Genomic DNA, 26,897 nt, shown 5'->3' on the forward strand with positions numbered 1-26,897 from the left:
TTGTACTCCGTAGGTGGTTGAGAGATGTGATTAGGTGGTCCTGGACACAAGGCTGGAGAAGGTATGCTTTGAATTTGCAAAGTGGATTTTTGATAAACACTATCAAATGCTATCATTAGTAGGACATAACACTTATTTGTGTCCAGTGGTGTGAGCCATTACGTTCTATTTTGTTGTGCCTTAGGCAAAAAAAAAAAAAAGAAAGAGAGAAAAAAAGAAAAGAAAGGCAAAAATGCTGGCAATGCCTTTGTGCTGATGTACTTTCTGAAAATCAGCCATTACAGAGAGCACCATTTGTTAGCTCTCTGTTGCAGAGATTCTTGTGTCACAAAGAGGCTACTCAATCACCTTGAGAATAGCCTGACCAAATCTAGAGTGGCCTGCATTTGACAGCCATTGTGGTCCCGAAATCAAAGGTTACAGCTATGTATTTTTGTAGTTTTTAAGCAAGCTGCAAATCCAGGGTTCCGTCCACGATATATATTTTCACCTTTTGATAATGAGAGAAATGTCTGGGGAAATAAGTTAAATTAAACAGGCAACCTCAGAAGAACTTATTATAGCACATCCAAAAATAGTGTATGAGATTGTTGCCCAAACTACTAACGCAATTGTATACCAGGCTTATAAAGCATGACATGGTTGATGTCCCTCCAACCATGATGGTTGCATACACTCCACCCTTCTCCATTTGTCTCTTTGTCCAGGTCACACTGGCTGCATTAGACCCCTCTTGGCGCTTTGGTGATACTGACTGTCCAGCTTCCCTGTGTGAGAGAATGAGGAGGATGGGGGATTAATGAGGAATAAAAAGACAGTCAAGAGTAACCTTTTCACAGCTCACAATCTGGCAATTAGAAGCTGCCCCCAGCTCATGAAAGAGGGGACAAGGGGGAATGGAATCCTGAAACACAACTCTAAAAACTGCTATGGTAATATACACACAAGCGCTGTCAGTCTAGTAAAGTGAATATGATGTTGCATGATTGTCAAGCTATTCCTCTTTTTTGCTAAGAAAATTTGTGATCTTGTTGTGAAATAGCCTTGAAGATGTGTGGGGAGAAAACAATGTTTTTCTGCAACAACTGCAAAAAACAAAAAAGTAAGAACAATGTTGATGATATTTAACGTGTTCAGTTTATTGTTCTTTACTAGACTTGGATGGAATGAGTTGAATGAATCTTCTCTTTCTTTTATTGAGGCTCGCTGATTGTGTCATTTCCTTTGAAAATGCTTTGTATTACTTTCAAATGCAGAAACATAAAATTTCCACTCATATTTATGACTAGTTCAAAAAGAAATAAAATCACAACAGCAATTCTACCATTTGCAAAATCTACCCGACCACAAAGTATGAAGTGCACGTGTGAAAACCAACAACTTGATATCTAGCTGTTAACATTAGAGGTTTGTCAGGCACTTAAGCTCCAGAAGACAAAAGGTGGGCTACTATGATCCAAGTTCAAGATCAGCTGTCCTCAGGCATCCAGTTCTAATTGAACAAGCTGCCAAGCCCTACGGGGATGTTCTCCACTGACTAACGCTGCATAATGTAGGCCCAGAGCTGCCTGTACTATCAGCTCAGCAGCTTTGTATCCTGAACTGGAGGAACTGAATCGATAACAGGGCAGATGAGTCTGATCTGTCCAGCATCAGCATCTCTGTTCTGCAGCACAGTTCTCATGTGTGCGAAATTCACCGAGTTGAACAGCTGCAGGCAAACTCCTGTCACCTCTGGCCACAAAGCCCGGCTCAAAATGAATGGTTAATGAAAAAGATGGATAAGCCAAAGATGAAGCCAGAGTATATTTTTCAGGCTGCAATGCACATGTTCTATAGCGCTAACACTTTCATCACACTAGTGCTGTGCTCTGAGCTGCTACAAGCAGTGAGATAAGCGAGTTTTCTCACATTCAATCTATGAAGAATGAAGAAGCAAAAAAAACCCCCAAAAAACAAAAACAAATTGAGTTTGTGGAAAGACTTTAATGCGACATGGTATTTTCGCACATCAGATATGGAAAATAAAATACGAGTTGTGGCTATCAGATAATGAGACTAATGCTGTAATTCAATTTTAATGATTATTTAATAACAGTTACTAACAGTAATAATGACTGTTTAAAAACAGTCTCTTCATCAATGGAGACCATTTCTGTAACCATTCTGACACTGATCGTCGATCACTTTGAACAATTTGTTCATTTCGAACGCCGGTTCTTGACGTGCATGGGTGTCCACAACGTTCATCATCTTCGACATCCTCTCGACCTTCGCAAAATCTCTTGTGCCACTCGAACACACGTGCACGTGACATGCATTCTTCCCCATAAACTTCATTTCGCATATCAAAACATTCGGCAGCCATTTTATTCAATTTCACCAAAAAATTCAAATTCATGCGTTGCTCAATTTTTGAACTGACCATTTTTATTACACGTCAAAATAACGCGCCTACTTCAAGCAATACGTAACAGCTAACTGAAGACGCGAGCGGACTGAAACTTTCAGGGGTTGTTTATGTTTATTCGGCGGTCAAAGTATACCACGTGGTTCGCGTATGCACGCTGTGGTTAGACTAACATAATAGTCTTGATATTTAATAGCCATACCTCGTATATGATCAAAAACATTACAATGGGTAAGGATTCTGTTCTAGCTTTGGTCAAACTAAATGCACATTTGCTTTGTAAATGGCTATTTCTTTGCAGCACTGAACAAGGACAAGGTGCAAGTAATTTTCTCCTCCTTGAATCAGATCATGTATAAGAAAACTGGGAAAATTTGAAATCAGTACCTTTTTCATGTCTAAAGGCAAACTGCCTCTGATCTAATAGAGGACACAGGCTTTGCTCCCTGAGCTAATGATTCCTCTGAGCTGCCGAGCTCCAGGATTCTCCATTGGCTGGTGAGACAACTTTTAAGAGCTAGGACATTGATCTGGCAAGATAATTTCCCATTGATTGCTGCTCTGTTTGGGGCAGCAGTGGAGCAGTTTATTACCCATACTGCAGCCTGGGAGCCTGCCCAATAATGGGTGCAGTATGTCCAAAGCAGAGTAGGCACTTTATCATCAGCCTCACCTGCCCCTCCCCCCCAGTGTCTCTCTGCAAACACAAACAGCACAGCAGGCTTCTCATCTCTCCACATCATGCTCTCACCTTTCAAAACATGTTTATCAGAGGCATATGTCCTGGAATTCAAATTCTGAACTTTTCAGTGTGTTTCTTCTTATGTTATAAAAAAAACACCTCCATGAGAACAAAAGAAACATCTCTGCTGACATGTTTGTTAGGACATGTTAATGACAGTGATGTCAGAATGGTTTTGCAGCTGTCAGGTTTTCACACAATTATTATGATTTAAACAAACAAACAAACATAGTTTTCATTATTATACAACTGACATGGCAACCTGCACATTTGCTTCAGTATCATGGTAGACTCATACTGTTGACAAAGCAGTCATAAAGAGATAATAATTTAGGTGGTCATTATGTATTGATAAGTACTGGGCTATTGATATGTCTACGCAAAATGTATTTATTATTTTAAAAAAAAACTGTGTCACCCACATTAAATTTTAAAGGCTCTTTGTTTTTACTTATGGATATAAACCTTTTTTAAAATAAAGAACAAGTGCTCGGAACTAATGCCTCTCCCAGAGACACAATTTTAATGCTACAAGTTACACCCAGGATTTGATCATCTTAAGTTGTCGTGCTTGAGGGGTGAATTTTTGTTGCATCATGTCAGCTTATAAAAACCCTTTGGCTACAAGACACAAACAGACAAAGACAGTGGCAGGAGAGAGACAGGCACACAAAACAAACAAAGACAGTGAGAGACAAAGGATTACATTCCAGCAAATACTGGCAGTGATATTAAATTAAGTTGGTCTTGAACAAATAATCTCATACATTGAAAGACACAGGGAAAGACAACTGAGTTGACAGACAGAATTTAACATAGAGCGAAGGAAGAGTCTGTATGCTTATTACACTCATTGCATTTTGTAGTGAATACCATAATCTATTAAACACTGTGTAGCAAAGGATGTAAACTCTAACACATTCTGAAGGTTTCAATCATGGTTAATGCACAGAAGACAAGAGGGAATCTCGGTCATGTTTCTAAAAAATCTATGTTGTTGATGTAGCTGTAAGTGCCTTAATAATGAGAGCACTTAAAGGGCAGTTTTACAACATACTCAACCTTGGGCTGTTCATTCCAAAACGTTCAGTGTGCATAAATCTTTGGCTGGGAAGCTTGTGCTCAGATGGTTTAGTCATACCAGATTTGTATTCCTCCACTGCTTCTGAAACGTTGGACAGAATATAAAGGTATGACAGAATCCCGTGGTAGAGGACTGAAATGACCCAATGCTCTTTTGTATTTAGAAATACAGACAGACAGACAGACAGACAGACACACACACACACACACACACACACACTAGATGCGGCGTGCAAAGAAATGGCAGTGTCTGGATCTTTGAATCAGGGACACGGTGGCATTAAAGAACTGTCCCTAATACATTATGACATTAATCAATTCCACCTGCCGCACAATGTTTGGGGCTTGTTGGAGCACCGAACTGAGGATGGGAATTTTTCCACAGAGGGGAAATCTTCTCAACCCTCAGAAACCTGTCTTAACCCTGCCAGTGAGCTCCACACAAAAAGAAAAATCTCTCAGCCACAAGGGCTGTCTATACTAATGGGGCAAACAGAGAAAACAGATTAATCCTGTAGTCATTAATAATTTCTGCAACAGTTCCCTCAGAGGTAATTAATCATCCTCCCTCTCTGTCAATGCAAGAGCCTGGAGCAAAGCACAACATCGGGGTTACAGACTGCTATGACTGGCTTTACCCTCAACAACAACCATCTTATGCTGATTCCCAGAGCAACATAACACAGTCTTAATTGAGATATCTACGATAATGGACAAAGTAATGATAAAAAATGCACACAACATTACTGATAAAGCAGCCGTCTGAATAACCAGTAATACTACCGAACATTCCCTCTGTAGCCATAGGGTCAAGAGAGCAAACTAATAAACTCTCTTTTGTATTCCTCTGTTTTATCTGTTCTTTCAATCCTCATGATGAGGACTCCATAAATTTGCCATTTTGATGAGGAAAAAAAAAAAAACCTTGCATGTTTTACAGACTGCACTTCAGATGGATCCAGTGAATATGTGGAATTTAGATTACAAAGCATCTCGGGTCCAAATGTTGGAATGCAATTAGTCATACAGCTCTTTACATAAGATATGATGGTTCCATTATCATTCATTAATGAGAACACTCGAGTACATAGCCGCTCCTCCACACTCACTAGCTCTTTATTCCTTCCCTCCTATCTGATGGGCGGGGGAGAAGCATGAGGAGACAATCTTCATTAGTGGCGGAGCCCAGAACAGCAGAGGCTTGCAGAGAGCGCAGAATAAATTGAGCCTGAACCTAGTGCGCTGCATTTTGAGGAGGCAGGATTTGCATATCTGTGCAGCAGAGCAGAGGGAGAAAAGTGTCAGTGCTGACAGCTAGTTGAAAATCTTAAAGCTCTACTGACATCGCTGCAGGCACTCCTCTCTCTCTCTCTCTCTCTCTCTCTCTCTCTCTCTCTCTCTCTCTCTCTCTCTCTCTCTCCTCTCTCACAACCCAAAGACTGCAGAAGCCTGCTTGAGGCTTAAGGGTCAGGAGCAGTGCCTGTGTGTGCAGAAGTCCTCCCATGGTAGTGCAGTATTGGTTGTTTAACTGTCAGCTCAAGTGCAAAGCTGCTCTCTGGGGGAAAGGCAAGTTAAAGTATTCCTGCTGCAAGGGCAAATGGAGACATCTATATGTGTATGTTTGTGTGAGAAAGATAGATAGATGGATAGATAAATTGAGAGCGAGAGAGAGAGAAAGAAAAATGGAAAGAGAGAGAAAGAGGGTAAGTGAGAAAAAAAGACTGAATGTTTGAGAGTCAGTTCACACTCATGGAAATACACACTGCACATACTGTGATCGTGAAATGGTTTGTAAGGGCTCTGTGCATTAGCAGGAAATGGAACAGGTACGAGATGGCTCTTTGATCCTGCTGTAGTTTCTGTTCATTACCACATGCCAAGGAGTGTGCTTTTAACGCTGTCTAAAATGGCAATCAGGGTACTGAGACAGTGCGATGCTGCTTAGCATTCAGCACCAGTCTCTTGTGTACTCAAGAGAGCCCCTATGATGTCTCTGAGAGCAGGGCAGACATACACAGCTTACTTGCCTCTGGCTGCTCACTGGTGGATTTTGCGAAATCCATTACATTTTGATCTCTGTGTTTCAGCTCTACTTGATGTTGTCTAAAGAAATGACACTTTGTGAGAAATAGCTAATCTAACTATCAGGAGCTCTCAGTAGATTATGTAGACAAGTGGGGTAAAAGACAAAGGATTTTCTGTTTTTTCTATTTTTATATCTTTTATCCTCCCAGTATCCTTCGACTATTTCTATGCAAAGCTTATAGTACTTCATAAGTTCTATCTTCCTAAGACTTTATAAGCTCTAATGCACTGATACAACAGAAATGTAGAAATTGTTTATAATGTGATATGTTCCAGTGATTTCTGATTTACAGCTTTGGAAGAGGCCAGTGTATATGCGACATCTGACCCCGAACTGGTTCCTGGTGTGTAACATTGCGAAGGACAGGGTAGGAAGAGGTTAACACTGTGCTTGTGCAGGCTCCTTGGTGTGCTAGAGACAGAGTGACATTGATCCACCAGCTCCTATCCATCCGTCTCCCTGACAGAGGTAACAGGATTGTTAATAAAAATGGAAATTGAGTCACGCTCTCCCACACCGCCTGTGACCACAGACAGGGTCCTACACAGCTGGGCAGCACTGCCTGACATTTTACTGTAGGAGCCAAGAACAGGCAGCCCTCCAGTCATGGCTTCTCTTCATGCCATTACCAGAGCTAGGCATACCCATGCATGGCTAACAACCTGATAGAAGTGTGTGTGTGTGTGTGTGTGGGGGGGGGGGGGGGGGGTTGTGTTAGGCTGGGCCCCACTGATAAACAGTGAGCTGTCATGTCACACATTGTATCACTTAAGGTTAGCAATTCAATCCACTGTCAATGGAGAATCACAGCATGTATGCCACAATATACTGTTTCCTTTACTAATCATCACATGGCTGCAGAAAACTAAGAGTCTCCAGGAAATACATTATCCTATACAACCATATCTTTACATTAATAGCAAACTGAGCCATTGCTATTCAAGTTGAGATTATGAGTGTGAACACACAAAACTGTCATCAAGCCTTTCATCTTATCACAAACCCAGCAGGAGAAAGCTCCTAGCAAAGGGAGGAATGTATTGGTCTCTGAGCTCTCAAAGCAGCCTGTAAATGGGCATGCTCCACATCATGCTTGAGAGGGAGCATTCGCAAAATGAAAAGACTTTCAATCAAGCGACTCCCTTCCCTTTCTCAGTATAACTGATATCTAGCCTTACCTTGCGTGAGAGTGTTTGAATGATTACCACCTCCAAAAAATGAGAATGGCAGAAGTAAGCAGTCTCACTCCTGAAATCCATCATCTAAAAAAGCAGCTTGATACTTAATCAATTATCCCACCCCAGCTTCCATCTCCTGCTCAGAGCCACAAAGGACACTACCAACCAGCTACTGGGAGAATTGATTTTTTTTTTTTTTTGTATATAATGCTGCAAATTTTCAGGGCAGCTAAAGGCTTTCATAGAGGGATGTGTTATTACAGCAGATCTGTGGGGGAAAAGACAGATTATTTCTGCTGGACAAAATGTGCCCTCCAACAAACAGAACATGATGGCTTTAAAAGCCTTTTTTTTTTAAACAGCACCTTTGTATTACTCATGTTATGCAGCATGTAACTGGTGGAATTGTCTTTGTGAAGAACATATCTAACAGGCAATGACAAGTAAATGAGATCACACAACAGAAGGGGGAGAGTTAATCCATCTTAAATCAGGTAGCTCGTACAGAGAATATTTCAGAATGCGAAAAACAGCATATGATTCTCCTTCCCCATAGATCAATAGATGCTATATAGTTGGCCGTCTGTAAGAAAAGGGAATAATACCAAGGTCACATCATTTAAGTGTGTGAAGAAACTTGTGAGCACAAATAGAAAGTAGGTCAGCTGGGTCCTTCAGGGCTCAGTGCACAGGCAAAGGAATAAAATGCTGCTCTTGATAATTATCAAAATGGGTGCTTGAGTAAAAGCATGAAGACTGGGGCTGAGGGAATGGATGGGATTCAGATTCTTTGAGCACCCTGTCCTCAGAGGCTCAGCTGTGCATGATACTAGTATACTGTGCAGAAGCTCAGGTGCTCTACTGAAGTGTGGGGAAGAATAAACACAGTGATGTGAGGCAGAAAGCGCTCAGAGGACTAAGCGCTGGCTCATTGAGCAGACCTGGAAACCTGCCAATCTCATGTCAGATACCATTATGGACAGAGAGTACATCTGTACAGAGTGCAACACACCAACACACCTAAATGCAGCTAGTGCTTTTAAAGGTAAATGTGCCAAAAACACAGGGAGAACCCACTTTAAGTGGTAGGGTCAAAGAAATACATGATCAAAGTTAGATATGCAGTTAGAGATGTGTCTCCATGGAGACTGGATTAGTTCATTATAAGTCTGCTTCATGAACCAAAAAAAAAAAACCTCTTGAAATTTGAAAGCTGGTGATTTACTGCAGTTGAAAAATCTGAATAACATCATTGTTATTTTATTTTATATATGTATGTATGTATGTATGTATGTATGTATGTATGTGCGTATGCATGCATGTATATGTGTATGTATTTGTGTTTATTTACTTAGTTATATTTTTGTCCTAACCAACTAATCTGACATTCAAAATCAAATAAATTCTCGTATGTTATAAAAGAGTGAATATTTTCTGATTGTATTGTAATCCTTAAAGGCACCATCTGAATTTCCAATTCAGGATCACAAAACAAAAACCTTCAAGAAACTCAGCTAAAACAACATCTGTCAAGGCCCGTATGGCCAGCTGAACTTCTGAGGCTGAAAGGGCTGGTCCATACATGTGGAAACAGGACTGCTGTTGGTTGGACAGGGCTCTATCCATCCAACAACCATTGTATGGCACAAAGGCAGAGCTGGCTCCTGTGGAAAGGGTGAGCAGATTTGACTGGAGATTATCCTGCTGACAGGTTTGAGCCTGAGCTAAGATGGCTACAGACAGGTGTTCCAAGTGTAAATACACCTCTTTGAACAGTACAACATTAAGCCTTAAAAAAATCAATACTCTTATAAGATTATTTTATGCAGCAAAAACAGCAACTGCCTTTTTGTTGAGCAGCGTTGCTTTACAACGGTTTTTGTGTCAGCCTTACTAAAGACGACAATGTAAACCACTGGTGCTAAAATAAGGAACTGAGAAACATGCATCACAAGACAACTAAAGGTCAGTAATTTCTCTTGAAAATATAATGCAATTACTAGAGAGATTTTTTTTAACAGGAAACACATAGGAATATATATCTTTTCATTCCAGTAACAGAACAAAGCAGCTGAACTAGACAACAAGAACAAATGCATTCAATTTGTCCTGAATTTTAAGACTGGCATCTCGGGGCACCTTGGGCCAGGGTAGCACCACACATAGTGCCTTAATGTAGCCTGGTTCTAGATACAGGCACTGGGAATGTTATGCTAGGTTTAAAAAAAAAAAACAGGCCATGCAGTACATATGTGATAACATGCAAATTTGGTGCAGTCTGGATAAACCTGAAAAAGTTGCAACCAAGAGAGCTTATGGTATTAAGATATCTATCAAATGCACAGCTTTTTTTTTTAAATAAGCATAAACATGCTTTTGAAAATATAAACCCCTTTTTTAATTATTACAGTCTCTATCTGTGGCTATATGTCATGTGTGAAATGCTGTTTGACAGCTAAACAGACAGAATGCATTTGTGAATCTTTGGTCAGAGTTCTCCTAGATGATGAGACCTTAATTAGAGAAGAGAAATGCTTTCACTGCTAACGCGATTGCAAGACATTTTTGGAGAAATTCCGGTCTTATATAAGAGCATGAACAAAAGAGTCCATCTTCTACAGCAGAAGTGGTGGCCACTGTCCAAGTGAGAATTTGAGAGATGGTGTTAAATGTGTAGAGGGAGGCTGATTTTAAACACCAACCCTACTGCACTGCTTAGCACAACACTCCATGAACTGCAAACTACAATTTAATTAACTGTCAAGAGAGCAGAGAAGCAGCAGATGCTTGATAACATTATTCAGTCTAATAAATTCCCTTGCAAACACGATTACAAGATGTAATACACTTCATTCACTTTATATACATATATATGTGTGGGTGTGTGTATATAAATATATATATATGTGTGTGTGTGTGTGTGTGTACATATATATATATACATACATACATACACACACACACACACACATATATATATATATGCACATACATAAACACAGATACACACACACACACACACACACACACACACATATATATATATATACACACACACAGTATACACTGTGCAAAACCATTATCAATTAACTCAACTGTGCACAGTTGTTAGGTTTTTTTTTTGTTGTTTTGTTTTGCTTTTTTTTTTAAATTTGATTTGATCAGTTGAAACCCGTGCACAACCCCTGCAAACACTGTATGGACGCATTCTGTTCTTCACTGCAATAACTTTATCTTTCTTTCTTGTATCACAGCAAATAAGTCTCTATGAATAGCATTCCCTCAGTGCGAGAATGTGAGAATCTAACTGAACAGATCATGTGTGAGAAGTGGTGGGAGTAAAATGACAGGGAATAAAAGTGCTGTCTACTCTCACAGCTCTGCTGCAAATGTGTGCTCCCTGAGGATGTGCACTGAGAACAGAGGTAGAGTGCAGTGTGAGCAGATGTATTTACTGTGCTAAGATAGGTTTGTGGCAGCTGAGCGCACATTATGTCTGGTAATGGACAGAAAATTGCTATGTAATAAAAGACTGTGGAGAAGTTAAGTAGCCAAAGCCCAACTCATCAAGTGCCGGGGGTGTTCACGCTGTGGTTGAACTCAGGGTCAGGACCTTATCTCGACATGTCTAAGATGTAATTACTGAAAAGTAGAGAACGTTGATCAAACCATATTGACAACAGTTAAAAGACTACCGGGGGGGGGGGGGGGGGGGGGCATATTAGAATGTAACCATCATCTTGGAAATTAAAAACAACTCAGTGACAAGCATTTGTTGAAACAACAAATGTTTTGAACTCAAGGACATTTTAAAAAGATCAAAGCAATTTAAGATGAGACAGAATACATCAGGATTCTTAGTAGTACATATTCCTGCAAAGGTTTGTATCAGAAAAATAAAACAGTCTCTGTCTTGAAATATACATCTGTGCATTACGCTAATGTATCTATCTTCCACCGTTTCTGAACACATTAACAACATGACCTTGTTTCTGTTTGGTAAGTAATGAGCCAAGCGGCTCGAAGCCGTTATGCAGACACAGTGTATGAAAGCCACTCATTGCATGCAGAATATGCTCACAGCAGGAGCTAGGTTGCCCTGGCTACATATGGTGGGGAATGTGTTAATGCAATATTCATGGTGTGCATGAAGAGAGGAGGGCACAACACTGCTTTGAAGGCTTTCTAGAGACTCTTTCACACCCACTATAAGCAGGGAACCAGTGTGAAGTAACCAAGCACGATGGCTTGCCTTCGACTATCCACATCAGTGATTCATCCCACTCATTTCACACAATGCTGTTGGTCACACAACAGAAGGATGACAGCAGAGCACCACCACACTCAAAATGCCACTGGGTGAATTCAAGAATCATTCCAACTTAATACAAATGTACTGTACACAATATTTCAGACAAGAGAGAGCACAAAGTGATGTGGAGAAAACTGAGACTATTGACTGCAGCTTTCCACCCTATCTATCATTGCTGGAATACTACACAATGCAAAACCAAAGAAGCCAGGCACAAAAGCGCTTTAGCTGCAATGAGAGAGCAACTGCTTGTCTCTCTACAGGCATATTCCTATTGTCAAGGCATTACCTCCATCCGCTGTCTCTCTCTCTCTCTCTCTCTCTCTCTCTCTCTCTCTCTCTCTCTCCCTCTCTCTCCCTCTCTCTCTCTCTCTCTCTCTCTCTCTCTCTCTCTCTCTCTCTCTCTCTCCCTCTCCCTCTCCCACTCAAGCATTAATTTTTAATCAGAGCTTAAATGGCCATCTTGGCAGAGGATAGGGGCACTGAGTCAAGGGCTCTTGCCTACAGTAACAAAGTGGGAAATATATTTAAAAAGAGATGAGCCTAAACACACGCATGATGAAAATATACAGCCAGGAAAAAATCTCTATCCATCATTGTGCTATTACCTCCTAATTGGAATTTCAACTCTTTCATCTTAGTCTTTCCATTTTGCCTTGTCTCTGGAAATTAGGATCAAATTAAGATAAAGAAGCACATTTTTTTTTGATGGTGCATTATTATTATTCATATGAGTCAGAACAGGAGGATTAGGTCATAGATAGCATTAGAGACACAAGCATAGCTAGCAGCCCACCCACGGGCATTTTGGAGAGAGAAGTCTCTTACACTCCTCTTTGGAGGAGCAGGGTTCTCTCAGCAGTTCCTTCGTTATTGCTAATGCATGATCGGACACCTCGCGTCAGGCGTGAGATCTGACACTGGCTCAGGACGGGAGAGGTGCTGCCACTCACCGTTTCAATGCATTATTTATTTACATACTCTGGTGGTCTGACCCACGCTTGTATTAAAAGGGCAGAGTCATGGTCTGATTCTTTTCAGAGTAAAATGTCACATACATTCTCAGGGCAGCTTTCAACAACACAAAACCTCTACTGGTTCAATTGGTCAGTCTTTCCATTATCACTGTAAAGCTGAAACGTCATCCCAGTCTACACAAAACTCTGTATTATAGTGAATATAAAATATATTGCATTTCAGGTTGTCCACACAGACAGAGCTGATCCTTGATCAAATAGCATAAGTCCATAAAAGACAATTACCCCACTGCTGAGGCTTGAAAACATTTTGGTAGTTTTACAGTGCAGAATAAAACTCTTGAGTATCTGCTTATACTCCAGTATTTTTAATGAGGTAAGAAATTCATTATGTTTTAAACACAAAAGACCTGAATAAAGCTGAAAATGCCCAGAGAAACTCTGACAGACAAATGTGTGGAATCAGCTAAATTTATCTGCATTTCTACATCAAAACACCTCAGCAAAAATCCCTCTCACTTCAAAGCAACTGTTCACAGGGGCTTAAACCACGGACGATAATTATTTAAACCACAGTTTTTCATATTTTCTTCATGCAGAGATCATTGTCAGTTTTTATGTTTAAAGGACATAGAATTAAAAAGTGTCCACAGCGTGAGTCAAACACCAGCTGAATCCTGCTCACTGTACACCTCTCCTCCACATTAACAGCCCAGCCTGCTCCTGGCTGCCCATTAGCTGTGTGACAGATCTGTAATAAACACAGCCTGTCACCTCTGAAGCCTGCCACATATTTCCTGGGTAATATATAAAGCCCTCCATCCCCTCTCTCTCTCTCTCTCTCGCTCTCTCTCTCTCCCCCTCCCTTTGCTACTAGGCTCAATAGACCTGAAACCTGATTTTTGTTGAGCAGCCCAGCTGCTGGAGCAAAAAATTCCCCTGCACCCAGATAGCCCTGGAAAATACATGAATATAAAAGAGGAATTCATGAATAAATCAAAAGCACTCTCCCTTTTTGCTCTCCCAACAGATGAGTTGGGAAAGGTAGAGAGGGAAACAAGGCCACCAGCAGAAGGAATAAAAAAAAAAAAAAAAGCCCAGAGTGCTGGTCAATGAGCTGACTGTGTTCCTGTCCCCAGGCTCCAGTTTTTCTTCAATACAGAGGTAACTGGCAGGTGATAGTGCAGGAGTGTGCAGGAGTTGGTTACCAGTACACATTCCTGCGCAGCTCTAGCAAGCACATTAAAGCGGCTCCACATGCCTCCAACTGACAGAAAACAAGCCTGCATGCTTAAGCACTCTTTGATTTCTGCTGACAGATTCAAAATCTGGGATTCATAGCAGGAGGAAGTGCCATGTGTACAGTTCAGGCAAAAGACAAATTTGTTCTGAACTGACTACCCCATTTTACTTTACTCAACTGCTTCTCAGTAGTGCAAATCTTTACACCTGTGTGTGTGCTCTTTCCTTACAGATGTTATTAAGTCTAACACAAACAGACTGGAAAATACTTCAGATAAGTGACAAAGTAAAGTGATGGAAACACCAGCATGAAATGTCTCAATAGAGTTATGGGCCACCAGACAAGCCACCGGAGCAACTTCACTGTACCTAAGCATCTATTATTCAAGTGTCTCAAATTCAACTGGTGGGATATAGCACTATTATTCCGTGAGAAATTCTGTTGTGTGGCATGTTGTTGATGGTAATGGAAGATGCTGCCTTAGGCACTGCTCCAAAACCCCGTAAGTGTTCAACTAGGTTGAAGTCTGGTGACTGAGATGACAACGGCAGATGGTTTGCATCATTTTCTTGCTCATCAAACCATTCCATGACCACTTGAGACCACTCCTTTTTGTATACAAATGCTTCACCACAGGATGAGGGTGATCACTCCAGAACAGCCATGTATTCATTGGAGTTTACGTTGTCCTCAGAGGCGTTGATGATTCTTGATGAAAATGTCTGCACAAACCCCAGACTGATATTTGCAAACAAATGAATCAGTGTTGGTCATCTGGTTTGCCTTCTATCTGCAATGCACAGGCATTACGTTCAAAGAGCATAGGGGTACAGACTTTCAATCACATTTTACTCTTGATGACACTGAAGCTCCTGCCAGAAATTCTTCAACAAGCACCTCTTTTTCAAAGGCACTGCCTCTGAAGACTTTTACCTTTAATAACGGAGGTCAAAATAACGGGCGACTGAGTGGACCCATCGTTTTGATTCACCGCCCTACACATGGAGGGATGTTCATTGCTTAATGAACTTGGGAGCTACAGCTGTGTGGCAACACTCACTTTCTATCTACTTTTCTTTTACTCAAGTGTTTCTTTCTTTCTTTCTTTTTTATCGCTTGTTACACACTGGGTGCAATTATGTTTCAGGGTGGGAAAAGGTGTGTTTGTTGTTGGCTAACATTATTTTCCTAAAAGACACCAACTAAATGCACAAATTGCACAATGTTTGATCGGTAGCATACGTGCAGCTAAAGCAGCTGTGAACCAGACGACAGTGGAATGGCAGCATAAAGAGCAATGCACAGATTAACTTCCAGTGTATGCTTGTCTGGCCACTGAAGCAACACTGATTCAAATAAGGGAGAAAGGGGGAGCCAGGCTTTAGCTTTTAAAGGCTTGGTGTGCAACAGAATCGCTGACTTGAACTTGCAATATTCACACATGGCTGCAGCTACTTGTCAGGATGTCTCTGATAGCTCTCTACAGCGAGGGTGACCTTCACAACAGAGATGGGATGACTGCATAAAAGAGATATGAGATTCCCATAAGCACAAGAAAACTCAGTACCCACACTTGTAAATGGACTGTTATTAGCCACTGAATGTGAATTTCATTTCAGTGGAATGGCAGGGTCCCAGTCTTTTGCAATTTGAAATGCCATCAACTCCATCCACGGTGAAAGGGTGACTTCACTAAAAGACAAGAAGCAGGGGTGGCTATGCAGTGTTTCCTAATAATACTGCCTCCTGTCTAACAGCACCATGCTTCAACAGCTAATCCCACCATCATCACCCTTTCTGCTTTTGGGTTAAGGAGAAAATGTCCAAAGGTGGCTCCATTTTATTGTGTTACATTGGCTAAACTGAGGAGGATCCAGGTCAGAGACAAAGACCACACAATCACCGAAGCTTCAGTTTAATCTGAAATGCTCTCCCAGGTTATCAGCACAAATCTCCTTCCCCTGTGGTGGTTGTGTGAGGTTCACAGAGGTCACCCCTCTGGAGATCACCAGGAGCTTCAGAGTGAATGAAAATGAATGGGAGGATACTATGCTGGACACAAGGTCAAAATGGATATAAAAATCCTTATTAAAGTATGAAAACATGGAGAATAGCAAAAGCTCTCTAAGTCAAGGGAAAGGATTACTTTGGGGCTGGTTTCATTTTTGTGTGTGTAATCAAACCAACATGCATGGTTATATCTAGAATTTTTGCTCAGATGCTGACTGTTGATTTTCTATCAGTAGGTTCATCTGATACTAGTACTGATGAGGGAGGAACATGGAGACAGATTATATTTATGTATCCAGTAAAGAAATATTAAAGAGGCAAAAACAATGAAAAATGACAGTTCAACAGCAATCTTAGCCTAATGCAGCGACAAACAGCCAATCACAAAATGAAAGAAATGGAGGAAGCCCTCTAAGAATCACTAGCTTAGATCTCCTAATGAGGTCTAACGCAAGACATGAAGTAACAGATCATTGTCCTTCAACAAGCAAAATGAGCTAATTATCTAGTGTAAGAACTATGTCAATTTGGGAGTGATTCTCATAACATTTTGGACACCAAGTCTTTCATTTTAAGCTCTCTACAACATTACCTAAAGTGTGACTGTGGCCTCTCCCGGTACATACGCTCTGGCACTACTTGCGGGTTCAACATACACACTATTCTTCGCCTGGTGATGTGTGCAGTTCATTGCAGTTCAGTCACCTTCACTGAATCAAAATTATTTGTATTGCATCCCCCCCAAGGGACTGTAGTGTTCGCTGGATTAGAAATGACACTTGTTTTATTTTCACCAGACACCTTGTAAAAACCACAGGGTGATGATATGATTGTTTTAGGCTAAACGTTTTTCGGTTTTTTTTCTTTTCTTTTTTTTAAGGTGCAGGACTTGCAGGCATGTACAGTCTGCAAGTACACATACTTAGAAATGAAACATTGAACAACCCATTAATCAAAGAGAATGCTTCAGTGCATGTTAAATCAGTCTGACACATATCTCAGAGCTATTAACTGGTCCTTAAAACAACATGAATCATCAACTCAAAAGGTCTACAAATTACACTATTCTGCCACTGGGAACTATGTAGACTTAAAAACTATGAAGTATGTAGACCTACAGTCCTTAATGGCAGAATTATTCAGTAAGACACCATGGCGCATATAAATTATGCAAATTACATAATCATATTTTAAATGTCAATATAACTACAGTGACTGTTAAAAGGACAAGGGCGCATTAGGAACCGTCATTAATACAGGCAGTAATTAGTGATTAGTGATCTTTGATGAACTGAAAATAGAGTTCTGCACCGAAGTGACTGAATGCTCAAATACGTAAAATGTTTACATATAATTTTCTTTGCAAAATTAAGGGCTAAAGGCAGACAGAAATGTTTTGCACAAACTAATATTTCCTAACCTCTATCCACCACATTCAGTAGGCCCCACTCAAAATGTTCATTTTCTAAGAAAAAGGTTATGTCCCTGGTTATGACTGTGAGTTGTTATTGCTTTGTTATTGTGTTATTTTTATGACAGTGTGTGAATTTGGCATAGCATAGAAACACATCAACAAACACAACCACTGGACAAACAGAATAAATAACTGGGTATGGCCAATTTGAAGGGGAAAAATTAAGGTAACCTCCAATGCCATAAATATATCTTAACTGAGGACTAAGATACAGATTACAGTCACATTATCATATAATAAATCATAAATGAACACTATCTCCAGACAATACTGCAGCTCTAGTTCCTGCGATCCCCGAGTAAAACAACAGCACTACAGAATATCGCATTAACAGATGGCTCTCTTCTAGTTTTCAAGGGAGTTTTTGTGTGTGTGTGTGTGTGTGTGTGTGTGTGTGTGTGTGTGTGTGTGAGAGAGGCACTCAGGCTAATATGAACGACTGGAGTCACTACATGAATGAGGCAGGACTTACAGATCTTGTGCTTTCCTTTCATGGGGAATTTCACCACCAGCTCCTGGGGGTTAGAGCAAATGAAGACAAATGGCGAGGCTGACTCCTCACAAATCTGGGGAAACTGCAGAGACGAGGAGAAAAACGACCATGAGCTGTGCACTTCATAAACATGAATGTCACACACTTTGAGAGGTTTTTTTTCTGCCTCCTAATTGATAAGGAGCAACACAAGAGAGTGGACAAATCAAATATCAAACACTTTCATATGAAAATTAGTCATCTTTTTTTTATCTGCTGAGAATTGTGTCACCTTATTTCCTTCCCACCAAGTGAGAAAGAAGGAGCTTTCCACATAACCAGGACTTTTAAGAACATACCACATCTACACCCTACTATCTCAGAGGGCTGTGCTTGAGTCCAGCAGCTGCTTGATTTATTTGTGCTTGTGATGGACCAGGTGAAATGGTAGATATTTTATGATTAGAGACCACAGTATATTGAGCTCTTGAAAGATAAATAACACATGTGGTTTGAACCATTCTGATGAATTTGATTGACGGGCATTGCTTGGCAAAAGAAGGATTTGTGATAGACTGAGGGATTACCTTTATCGACAAACGACAAATAAAACACGACAGCTGGATGTACTATCAGTCTTGTTTCTACTGTAGACATGCAACCATTTGAGGAATCCTTGGTATCTGACGAGGTTAATCAGAACCTCTAACATGTTTAAAGGAAGAAATAAAAGGGAACAAAGCATACTGTGTGGAGGCTGGGACACATTAATGAGGCTGACTAGCTGCCTGACATGCCAGAAGGAGATTACAGAGCATCACCAGCACGGGGGTGTAGGTTCCTGTTTTAATTTGTTTCTAGTTGTTGCTTGTTTGCTTTTTTTTTCTAAACAGTCTTCTTCAGCAACATCAGTTGCTAATAATATTTACCTCAAATTAGACAAATAGGAATGGAAAAGGTTAGTGAAAAGAAGTGCCACAATTTGACTAATATTTTAAGCAAAATTAACACACCTAAAATGTAGGGGGAAAAAGCTTGTTTGGGCTATTTTCTGGGTAGTAATTTGGCAGCTGGAAATAGAAAACCTTTTCCAATAACACAAAAAATGGCAAATGTCTAACTGAAATTTGATGGATGGTGCCCAATCAAAGAGTGACTGAACTCATCAAAAAAATTCACATTCAGTTGCCAACTCTTTTATCTTCCTTTGGCTAATTAGGATTTAAAGCTGTTGGTTCTAATTGGCCCAACATCCCAACCCCTTGTAATTGTTTCAATACCACATTAATTGAAAAGGCATGTGACATCCGCACAAAGCCAGGGAGCTTTTTAACGTTCCAAATTTATCACGGAAATTATTTAACAGAAACCATCTCAGAAAGTCAGAGAACCTAGCACACAACCCACCCACCCACACGCACAGAAAAGGATGCCCAAACTGTACGACATGCGAACCACAAATATTTGTGGACAAGGTGCAAGATATGTGAAAGAATCTTATTCTTCTATTTGCTGGAGTATTGCCAATGTGTCACAGCAATAACCACAGTAATGTGAGATTCATATTGTCCACGGCAAAGGAGTGCACAAGAGTGCAAATGGCCCTTGCCAGCGACCACTACATGATTGGAGGGCAGAGAGAGTGCACCCCAGCCCACTAGCCCACCCATGTCCCCTAACAAAGGCAGCCCAGTGCTGTAAACAGCAGGCAGAGCAGTGAATGTGGGCCTGGCTGCCTGATCCTGCTACACAGCCACAGCCTTTCAGCTGCTGTCCGCAATTAGGAGGCAGAGACAAGCAATCTCCCGCACTGTGCACTGTGGTAATAAGGCTGTGTGGTTGGCTGGCCCGCTTGGCTGCACTCAATCTCAGCCAAATAAAAGGGCTTCATTGGCAGAGATTTCCCGAATCAGGGCAATGACTGTGGAGGAGGCCCCTACAAAGAGCCAGAGAGAGAGAGAGAGTGGGAGAGAGAGAGAGAGAGAGAGAGAGGGAAGAGAGGGAGAGAGAGAGAGTGGGAGAGAGAGAGAGAGAGGGGGGGGGAGAGGGAGAGAGAGAGAGAGAGAGAGAGAGTGTGAGTGAGGGAGAGAGTGTGAGTGAGGGAGAGAGAGAGAGTGAGGGAGAGAGAGAGTGAGGGAGGGAGGGGAGGGGGACCCAGATATTGAGACAGAGTGAAAGACACAAAACAAAAAGGATTGAGGCACAGGGCCGTTTCACACAGAGATAAAGAAAGCAGATCAAATGATCTCACTCGTGTTGACAGAAAAGCTTTGAGAGGCAAAATATGTTGATCTAAACATCCAGCTTCACTTGTCGGTGTCACATTAAGAAAGTGACTTAGTATAAAAGAGGTCAGAACAATGGAATTGCAAGTGTTTTTTTTTTTTTACCTTTATGCAAATCATACTTTTGATCATTTCCCTTAAACAAATAATACATTTCTATGCAATGACATGGTCATTGTGCATTATACTGTATATTTCTACAAAAATCATTTAGACACTGAGGTAAAAAACCTATTCAAAACGTGAAGACAGCTTGCTGTTCTTCTTATGCAACTTTTTCAGTGATTAACATTCAAAGAAAATCCTTCACAAACAGTGACAGCCAATGTCAAACCAGAGCACACATTAATTATACATCAGTGTATGTGATTCTACATAGCCTCATTCATATTCCCACCCACTAAGACAGGGATAGGTCTAGCTTTAACAGCCTCAAAGATTGTCATTCTTTCAATCACTTTGACAATGAAAGTTTGGCTAAGAGACATGCTGAACAGGTAATGTACTTTTCAAAAGCTGCCAGAGAAAAATGATTCTCCAGACAGCTGAATACTAGCCTGCGGGAGTCGGGATCAGCACAGTAAATCACTGTCCCGCCAAATGCAAGCAGAGCAGCAAAATTAGTCTTCAGCTCTCAACCCAAAAGTAAAATGAAACACTTTCAGTCTTCCAAAGGGAATCTCAGTTTAGAACAGGGGGAAAAAATGGCACTTCACTGAACGATGATAGATTTTGTGAGGTCATGTATTTTGGTGGTAAGATTTATACTGTCCAAATGTTTAGCAAAGTTCTAGGCCCTGAGGCTTGCTTATGACCTCAGCTCCTCAAATACACCACAAAGTGAGGAGAAAACAAGCCTGCCTCAGAGTCAGCCAGACCCAGAGTTAGACACAACAACTGACTGTGCATCTGGAACTTTCCAACCTCCCTGTTGGCTCAGTCTTTAAGGTAATCATGTAAGAGACGCTGAACTAAAATCTTTAACATTTGAATGTGTTAAACATAAAACTACACTTCTATGCTATAATCACTGAGAGTACAAGTCAAGCCTGCTTTTTTCACACCTCAGTTCCCTACAACTTATTATCATTTTCAATAACACCTATAATAATGGCAATAATAGATTATTTTAATTTTACTGATATTTGTTTAACAGCTAAATAATGAGGCAGCAATAGCCTGAATTTAAAAAATATTCCAAGCCAAAGAAGTTTGGCATCCTCATAGTCACAATTATAATACTGGCCACCAGCAGGTAACAAGGAGTGTCTTGTTGAATCAGCTGAATTTGTATATTCAGAACACGTTTAATAATAATAATAATAATAATAATAATAATAATAATAATAATAATAAAAGATTTCCTAAAATTTTTTAAACAACTGCTATGACTAAATCAGACAAATATCACTCAAGTCAGAAACCATGGCATTGCACGGACTTACTCTAAACTCCCAACATGAAATTAGAGCTATGTTTATGAGCATGGCGGTGGCCCAAAGTGAATGTTTGCTTTGATTAGGCCTTTGGAACACAGCCCATCTGTGTTCATTCTGCTCTGCTGGAAGCTGTTGCTCCCACAAAGCCCTACACAAGAAAAGTGCCTGGCTGAGACAGGATGCATTATATTCACATCCTCCAAGGCCACCCGTCACCTCATTAAGAACACCAAAGTTAGGAGCAGCACAGGAGTATGGAAGTCCCCAGCCCGGAGGAACATGGTTCTTTCTACAACATCAGTTGACCAGGGGAGGGGAAAAAAAAGCTGTTTTACACAGTGGCTCAACCGAGGGGTTCTTACAACAAGTAACATTTATTTATTTATTTACTTATTTACTGTTGTGTGTCAGACTTCAGAAGTCTGGATGGTGCTGTGGCTATGACGCTAGTAGGTTCTAACAGCCCGGACGTGAAAAAACAGGAAGGAGGATAAGAGAAGAGGCAGAGTCCAGAAGAGGTCTCTCACTCTCTCTCTCTCTCTCTCTCTGATCTGTCACTGGGAAGTAGCCGAGCAGACACGCAGATCCTCGGAAACACAATTGAGTTTGTAAACTCTGACCCACTGCAGTCTCAGCAGGTCTCGCTGCTCCGCCTGTCATGAAGACAGATGCCTGCGGAGGGCTGGCGCAGCAGCCGGCTGACAGGGTGAGCCCTGCACAGCCAGCCTTTCACTCCAACTGACGGCCTCTGGCTCCTGCAGAAGGTTGCCCATTATGGAGGAGAAGTCTGTCAGATACATTCAGACAGCATGTATATTTAGGGTGAGTGACTCTTTCGACGGATGATGAAGCTCTTAAGCTGAGGACAAGAGTTCCCAGTATTGGAACAGCCTCTTCAATAAACTGTGCCCTTCCTCCAGTCATTTGGACAAATAGAAAAACAGATACATGTACTGCAAGGAGCTTCAAGAGCTGATTTCTCCCATAAAACAACCCATTTTCTGTCTGCTGTCATACTGACAGACAGTGAAAAACTGGTGAATGCTAGCGGGGTAAAAGCAAAAAAAAAAGTCTATGTTCAGTCTAAAATGATATTTTGCTTGAAACAGTCCAGGACTGCAGTGCAGAATCAAATTATTTCCTTGACTGTCAACTGTGCCCTATTTACAGAACTGTAACGCAGTGATTAATTCCAGGAGGAAGAAATGCATGAAAAGACACTCTTTTAAATGACGAGAAGCAGCATGTCACACAGAGTGGCAGTTTAAAATGCCTAATAAGATTTAGAGCAGTGCAGCGCTCGTTCTGCCTGGCAGATGGCCTTGTTTATTTTTCAAGCTATTGATGACCTGTAGCCGGTTCTGGTTGTCATTCAGTGCGTCAGGCTCCTGCTGGCTACATTTTACACAGCACTGTAGAATCACATGATGTCTGACCTCTCTGGGATGGCAGCATGCCCGGCACAGAAACGGAGGGGGTGGGGATGGGGAAGGGGGTGGGGGTATGAGGCCGACTGTGTTTAAAGCCAATCGTCCCTGTTCAAAGACAACAGATGATGAAGGGGGGAGGGGGGGGGGCGCTCCTGTAGAAATTGAATTCCCCCTAACCACATCCTCACACACACACACAATCCTGACAGGAAAAAAACATGTAGAGGAAGAACCTAAGTGAAGACATAAAGAGGTGGAAAAAGAGAGCCAGGATGCTGAAGATTCAGACTGAGAGAGAGCGAGAGAGAGAGAGAGACAGAGAGAGAGAGCAAATAGGCCTGATTCTCCTTGGCAAAGCTGGAGCATGGTGTTTCTCTCCCTCAGGAAGGCTTTCAGCATATAAATATCACATTACCACTCCAGGAAACACAGACATCAGCTGGACCATCTAGCCTCACTAACAAGAGAGGAGAGCAGCCATCCTCCGGTAATCTAGCCGGTGAGGTATCATTAGGGAGAATCCCAACGATAGTAGGTTTCTGAGAAACAATTAAAAGCAAACACAGAAATGTGGGATATCTGTATTCAAACAAAAAAAATCTTTCACTGCATGTAAGATAGAAAATGGGGGAAAAGATATAAATGATTGTGGACATAATATATTTTTTCTCTTAGTACCAAATTCACTGAAAAGCTCACCTTTGACAAACAAAGAAAGATGTTTGTAATCACAATGGTTCAACAGTCTACAGCCAGTCTTAATACTGACAAAGATATCCAAGCCTCATACAAGCTATGAATCAATAAGATCAAGTGCATTTAAAGAGTTAGAACCAGACTGTGGAGTGAATGGTATGAGGAAGGTTGGGGGATGGGAGCTTGAGTGGATTAATGGGCTTTACCCCCTCCCTCTAGTTTCTTGGTGGCATTACTATTTGACTAGGCACTTTTTGTTTGTTGAGCTTTACTAAGAAACTGAACATGAGTCAGTACAAAAAATCCTTTCTTGGTATTATTAGCAGATTTCCACCACTGTATTTGAAGTCTGAGTAATAAGATATACAATTTAACTGGATTTACAAAATGTATTGAATAATTAAGGCAAATAATGTGCAAAGAAGTGCTTCATTAAATAGTGTTTTCAAATATCTAAGTATCGATAGGCAAACCCTAATAACTCAGTATTTAACCAAAGAAGGCTGTTGAAACTGCTGTTAAGATTGTGTTCTTATTGCTCCACACAGATTTTCCCGTTTCATTTCCAGATGGGGGGATGAATGGTGTGGAAAAAGAACAACAGGTTAAGGTATCTACATACTAATCAGGACAACAGATGGGGGAGAGACTAATATCCCAGTGCACTAATATATATAGCAAAACGGTTTTGTGTCCCTCTAAACAGATTCATTCAGGAGCAAGTGTTAGAGTACAGATTTACGTCTGTATTAGAGAGAATTTAAGTGTGGTAGGGTTCAAATCATCTCCTTCCCTCCCTTTAGACGCTGTTCAAAACTCAGTCACGGCTGTTCTTTCATTTGGTGAGAGGACAAGCTGCGATCGCTGAAGCCTCCCAGCCAGTATTAATTCTTCTGCGGGGGTGGAGGAGGTGAAGGAGGCGAAGGAGGAGGAGGAGTAGTATAGGATGGCGGGAGCAGCACTCTTCACAGAGGCTTTATGGAAGCCTTTATTTACGCCCAACCTCTCTCCATGTCCCCCTTCCCCCCTCTGCTTCTCAGACTGGATTTATGGCTAGCCTCACAACCCCGAGCACTCAAGCAAGGGATGAAAGGGCGCTTGCTCAGCCTGCACCTCCACACACACGGCTTTATGACCTGAGAGGGGATCAGTAGAAAAAAAAAAAAAAAACCCCGGGAAAATAGCCACTGAGCAAACAAGTACATAGGCGGCTGAGCAAACGTAAGAACACAGGATTCCAGTCTGATTTCATTCGCTGTGTTTGTGCCTGAGTAAAACATTCATGTAGACTAAAAGACACTTCAGGGAGAATTTTTTTTCTATTCTACTGATAAGCATCCTACAAAAAAAAAAAAAAAAAAAAAGTTTAACAACAGGGGAGATGTCTGCTGTCTTCACATAATCACCCTTTGAGCAATCTGATGGAAAGCAATTACATTCAATCAGTGCTATTTAAACATCAGCAGAAAATGGATGTACATAATTTAGACAACAGTGTCTTTGTCAATATCTCATTACAGCTAATGTGACTAAGAGGGTGTGGGAGAGTTGGCAGTGACAGTCACAGATGTTTGTTCCATGGATCTCATTAATGAATAAGAACAAACAGCACGACAAAAGAAGCGTTCTTCTGCTCGTACTTGAGGCTTAATCCGAAAGCAAACAGAGTTTTCAAAAAGAAAAAAAAATTAATAGGAAATGGAAACAAAGAGATAAAGCAAAAGTGCAAGCGTGATTACAGACATGAGTCAAAACAGTAGAAGACGCTTCCTCTAGGTGCCTTTTTTTTACTTTCCCCCCATTACAGTCATCTACATATCCACCTGGCCGGGTTTACTGAAGAGGCTATGCACTTCTCCTATCAAAAGCAGGAGTAAAATCAAAATGTACATGATGGCCTTTGTGCCTGCTGCTGTTTGGGTTTGAGAGAAGCTCTGTCAGGCTCTGTGAGCGAAGGGCTAAGTCACCTTGACATTTAAACAGGATGAAAGGGAAAAGATAAGAGGCCTCAGAGCAGCTCTGGACTTCATTGATTTATAATTAATCAAGCGCAGAACTGGGTTATGTTACTGCTCTGAGACGTCATCCTTTGTAAATCCATCTTACACAAATTCATACAACTGATTTAAGCGGCAAATATTCACCAGAATCATTTGTAGTGAGCGAGTAGGAAATCTTTCACTGTGTAATTCTGATATTTCTTCCAAATAACTTGACAGTGTGACTGCAGTAAAGACTTAAAAGATGGCTGCCTGGGGCTAGCGAGACAATGGTGCATTGCGCCCTCTGCTGGCACAATTGAAAACAAAACAACACCTTTAATTATAAAAGTGTTGATAATTTCCATAACTGCAGGCTGATAACATTGCAAAGTACAAAATTAATTCACTTTCAAAATATTGACTTATGTTTGTTTTAAAATCAAAATTTTAAAGTTTGGATTGAACATGCAAGCCATGATGATATCAAATAATGCAAACAATGTTCTGAATAACCCACAAATTGAGGCTGCAGTAGGCAAGTCAAGGGCTCTTTTAATTATGCTTCTCATGGTAAAATAAACCTGCTTTTAGTTCTTCTATTACAAGAAGTCTGTTTCATCCAAAAATACGTTTTTTTTTTAACAATATTACGGTAAAATTCTGGACGTTAATGCATTTTGCTGATAGGATTTTCGGTGCTTGCTCAGAAGATTCTGCAGCAGAGTGTTTGCCTGTGAGCGGTCCACAGCAATAGCTAGTCTTATCTGCTCTGCAGTCACAGCAGAATTCATCTAAGCACCAAAGCAGTACCAATTACCTCCACATTATACACAGTGTGTACATGGAGGGAGGGGAGGAAATGAGGCAGGAAATCTGCTGCGGGCAAGGAAAGAAGACAGGAGGAGAAACGGAAGCAGACATAGAGAGAGGAATGTGTCCAATTTAGACAACATTAGCGTTTATGTGCTCTTGAACTTTGCTGAACCTTCCTTTAACCATGGTAAGGTCACCGGGCATGTTTTCATTGGTCGTTTTCAAGGCTTCTATGCTGGGGTGAGGGGGTAAGGGAGACATGGAG

At 41.0% G+C, this 26,897-nt stretch overlaps 1 protein-coding gene across 1 annotated transcript in view; it reads right to left on the reverse strand.

Annotated features, from left to right (window-relative positions):
• Positions 1 to 219: 219 nt before the first annotated feature.
• trip4 (thyroid hormone receptor interactor 4) overlaps positions 220 to 26,897 on the reverse strand; it is a 31,160-nt gene continuing 4,482 nt past the window's right edge. The window contains exons 12-13 of the mRNA XM_030766149.1: positions 17,988 to 18,090; positions 220 to 767 (exon numbers count right to left, since the gene is read on the reverse strand). Of these exons, the coding sequence (XP_030622009.1) occupies positions 709 to 767; positions 17,988 to 18,090 (162 nt within the window). The 3' untranslated portion in view covers positions 220 to 708. The remainder of the gene's footprint in view (positions 768 to 17,987; positions 18,091 to 26,897) is intronic.

Source organism: Chanos chanos, chromosome 2 (assembly GCF_902362185.1).
Source record: "Chanos chanos chromosome 2, fChaCha1.1, whole genome shotgun sequence".
Taxonomy (NCBI): domain Eukaryota; kingdom Metazoa; phylum Chordata; class Actinopteri; order Gonorynchiformes; family Chanidae; genus Chanos; species Chanos chanos.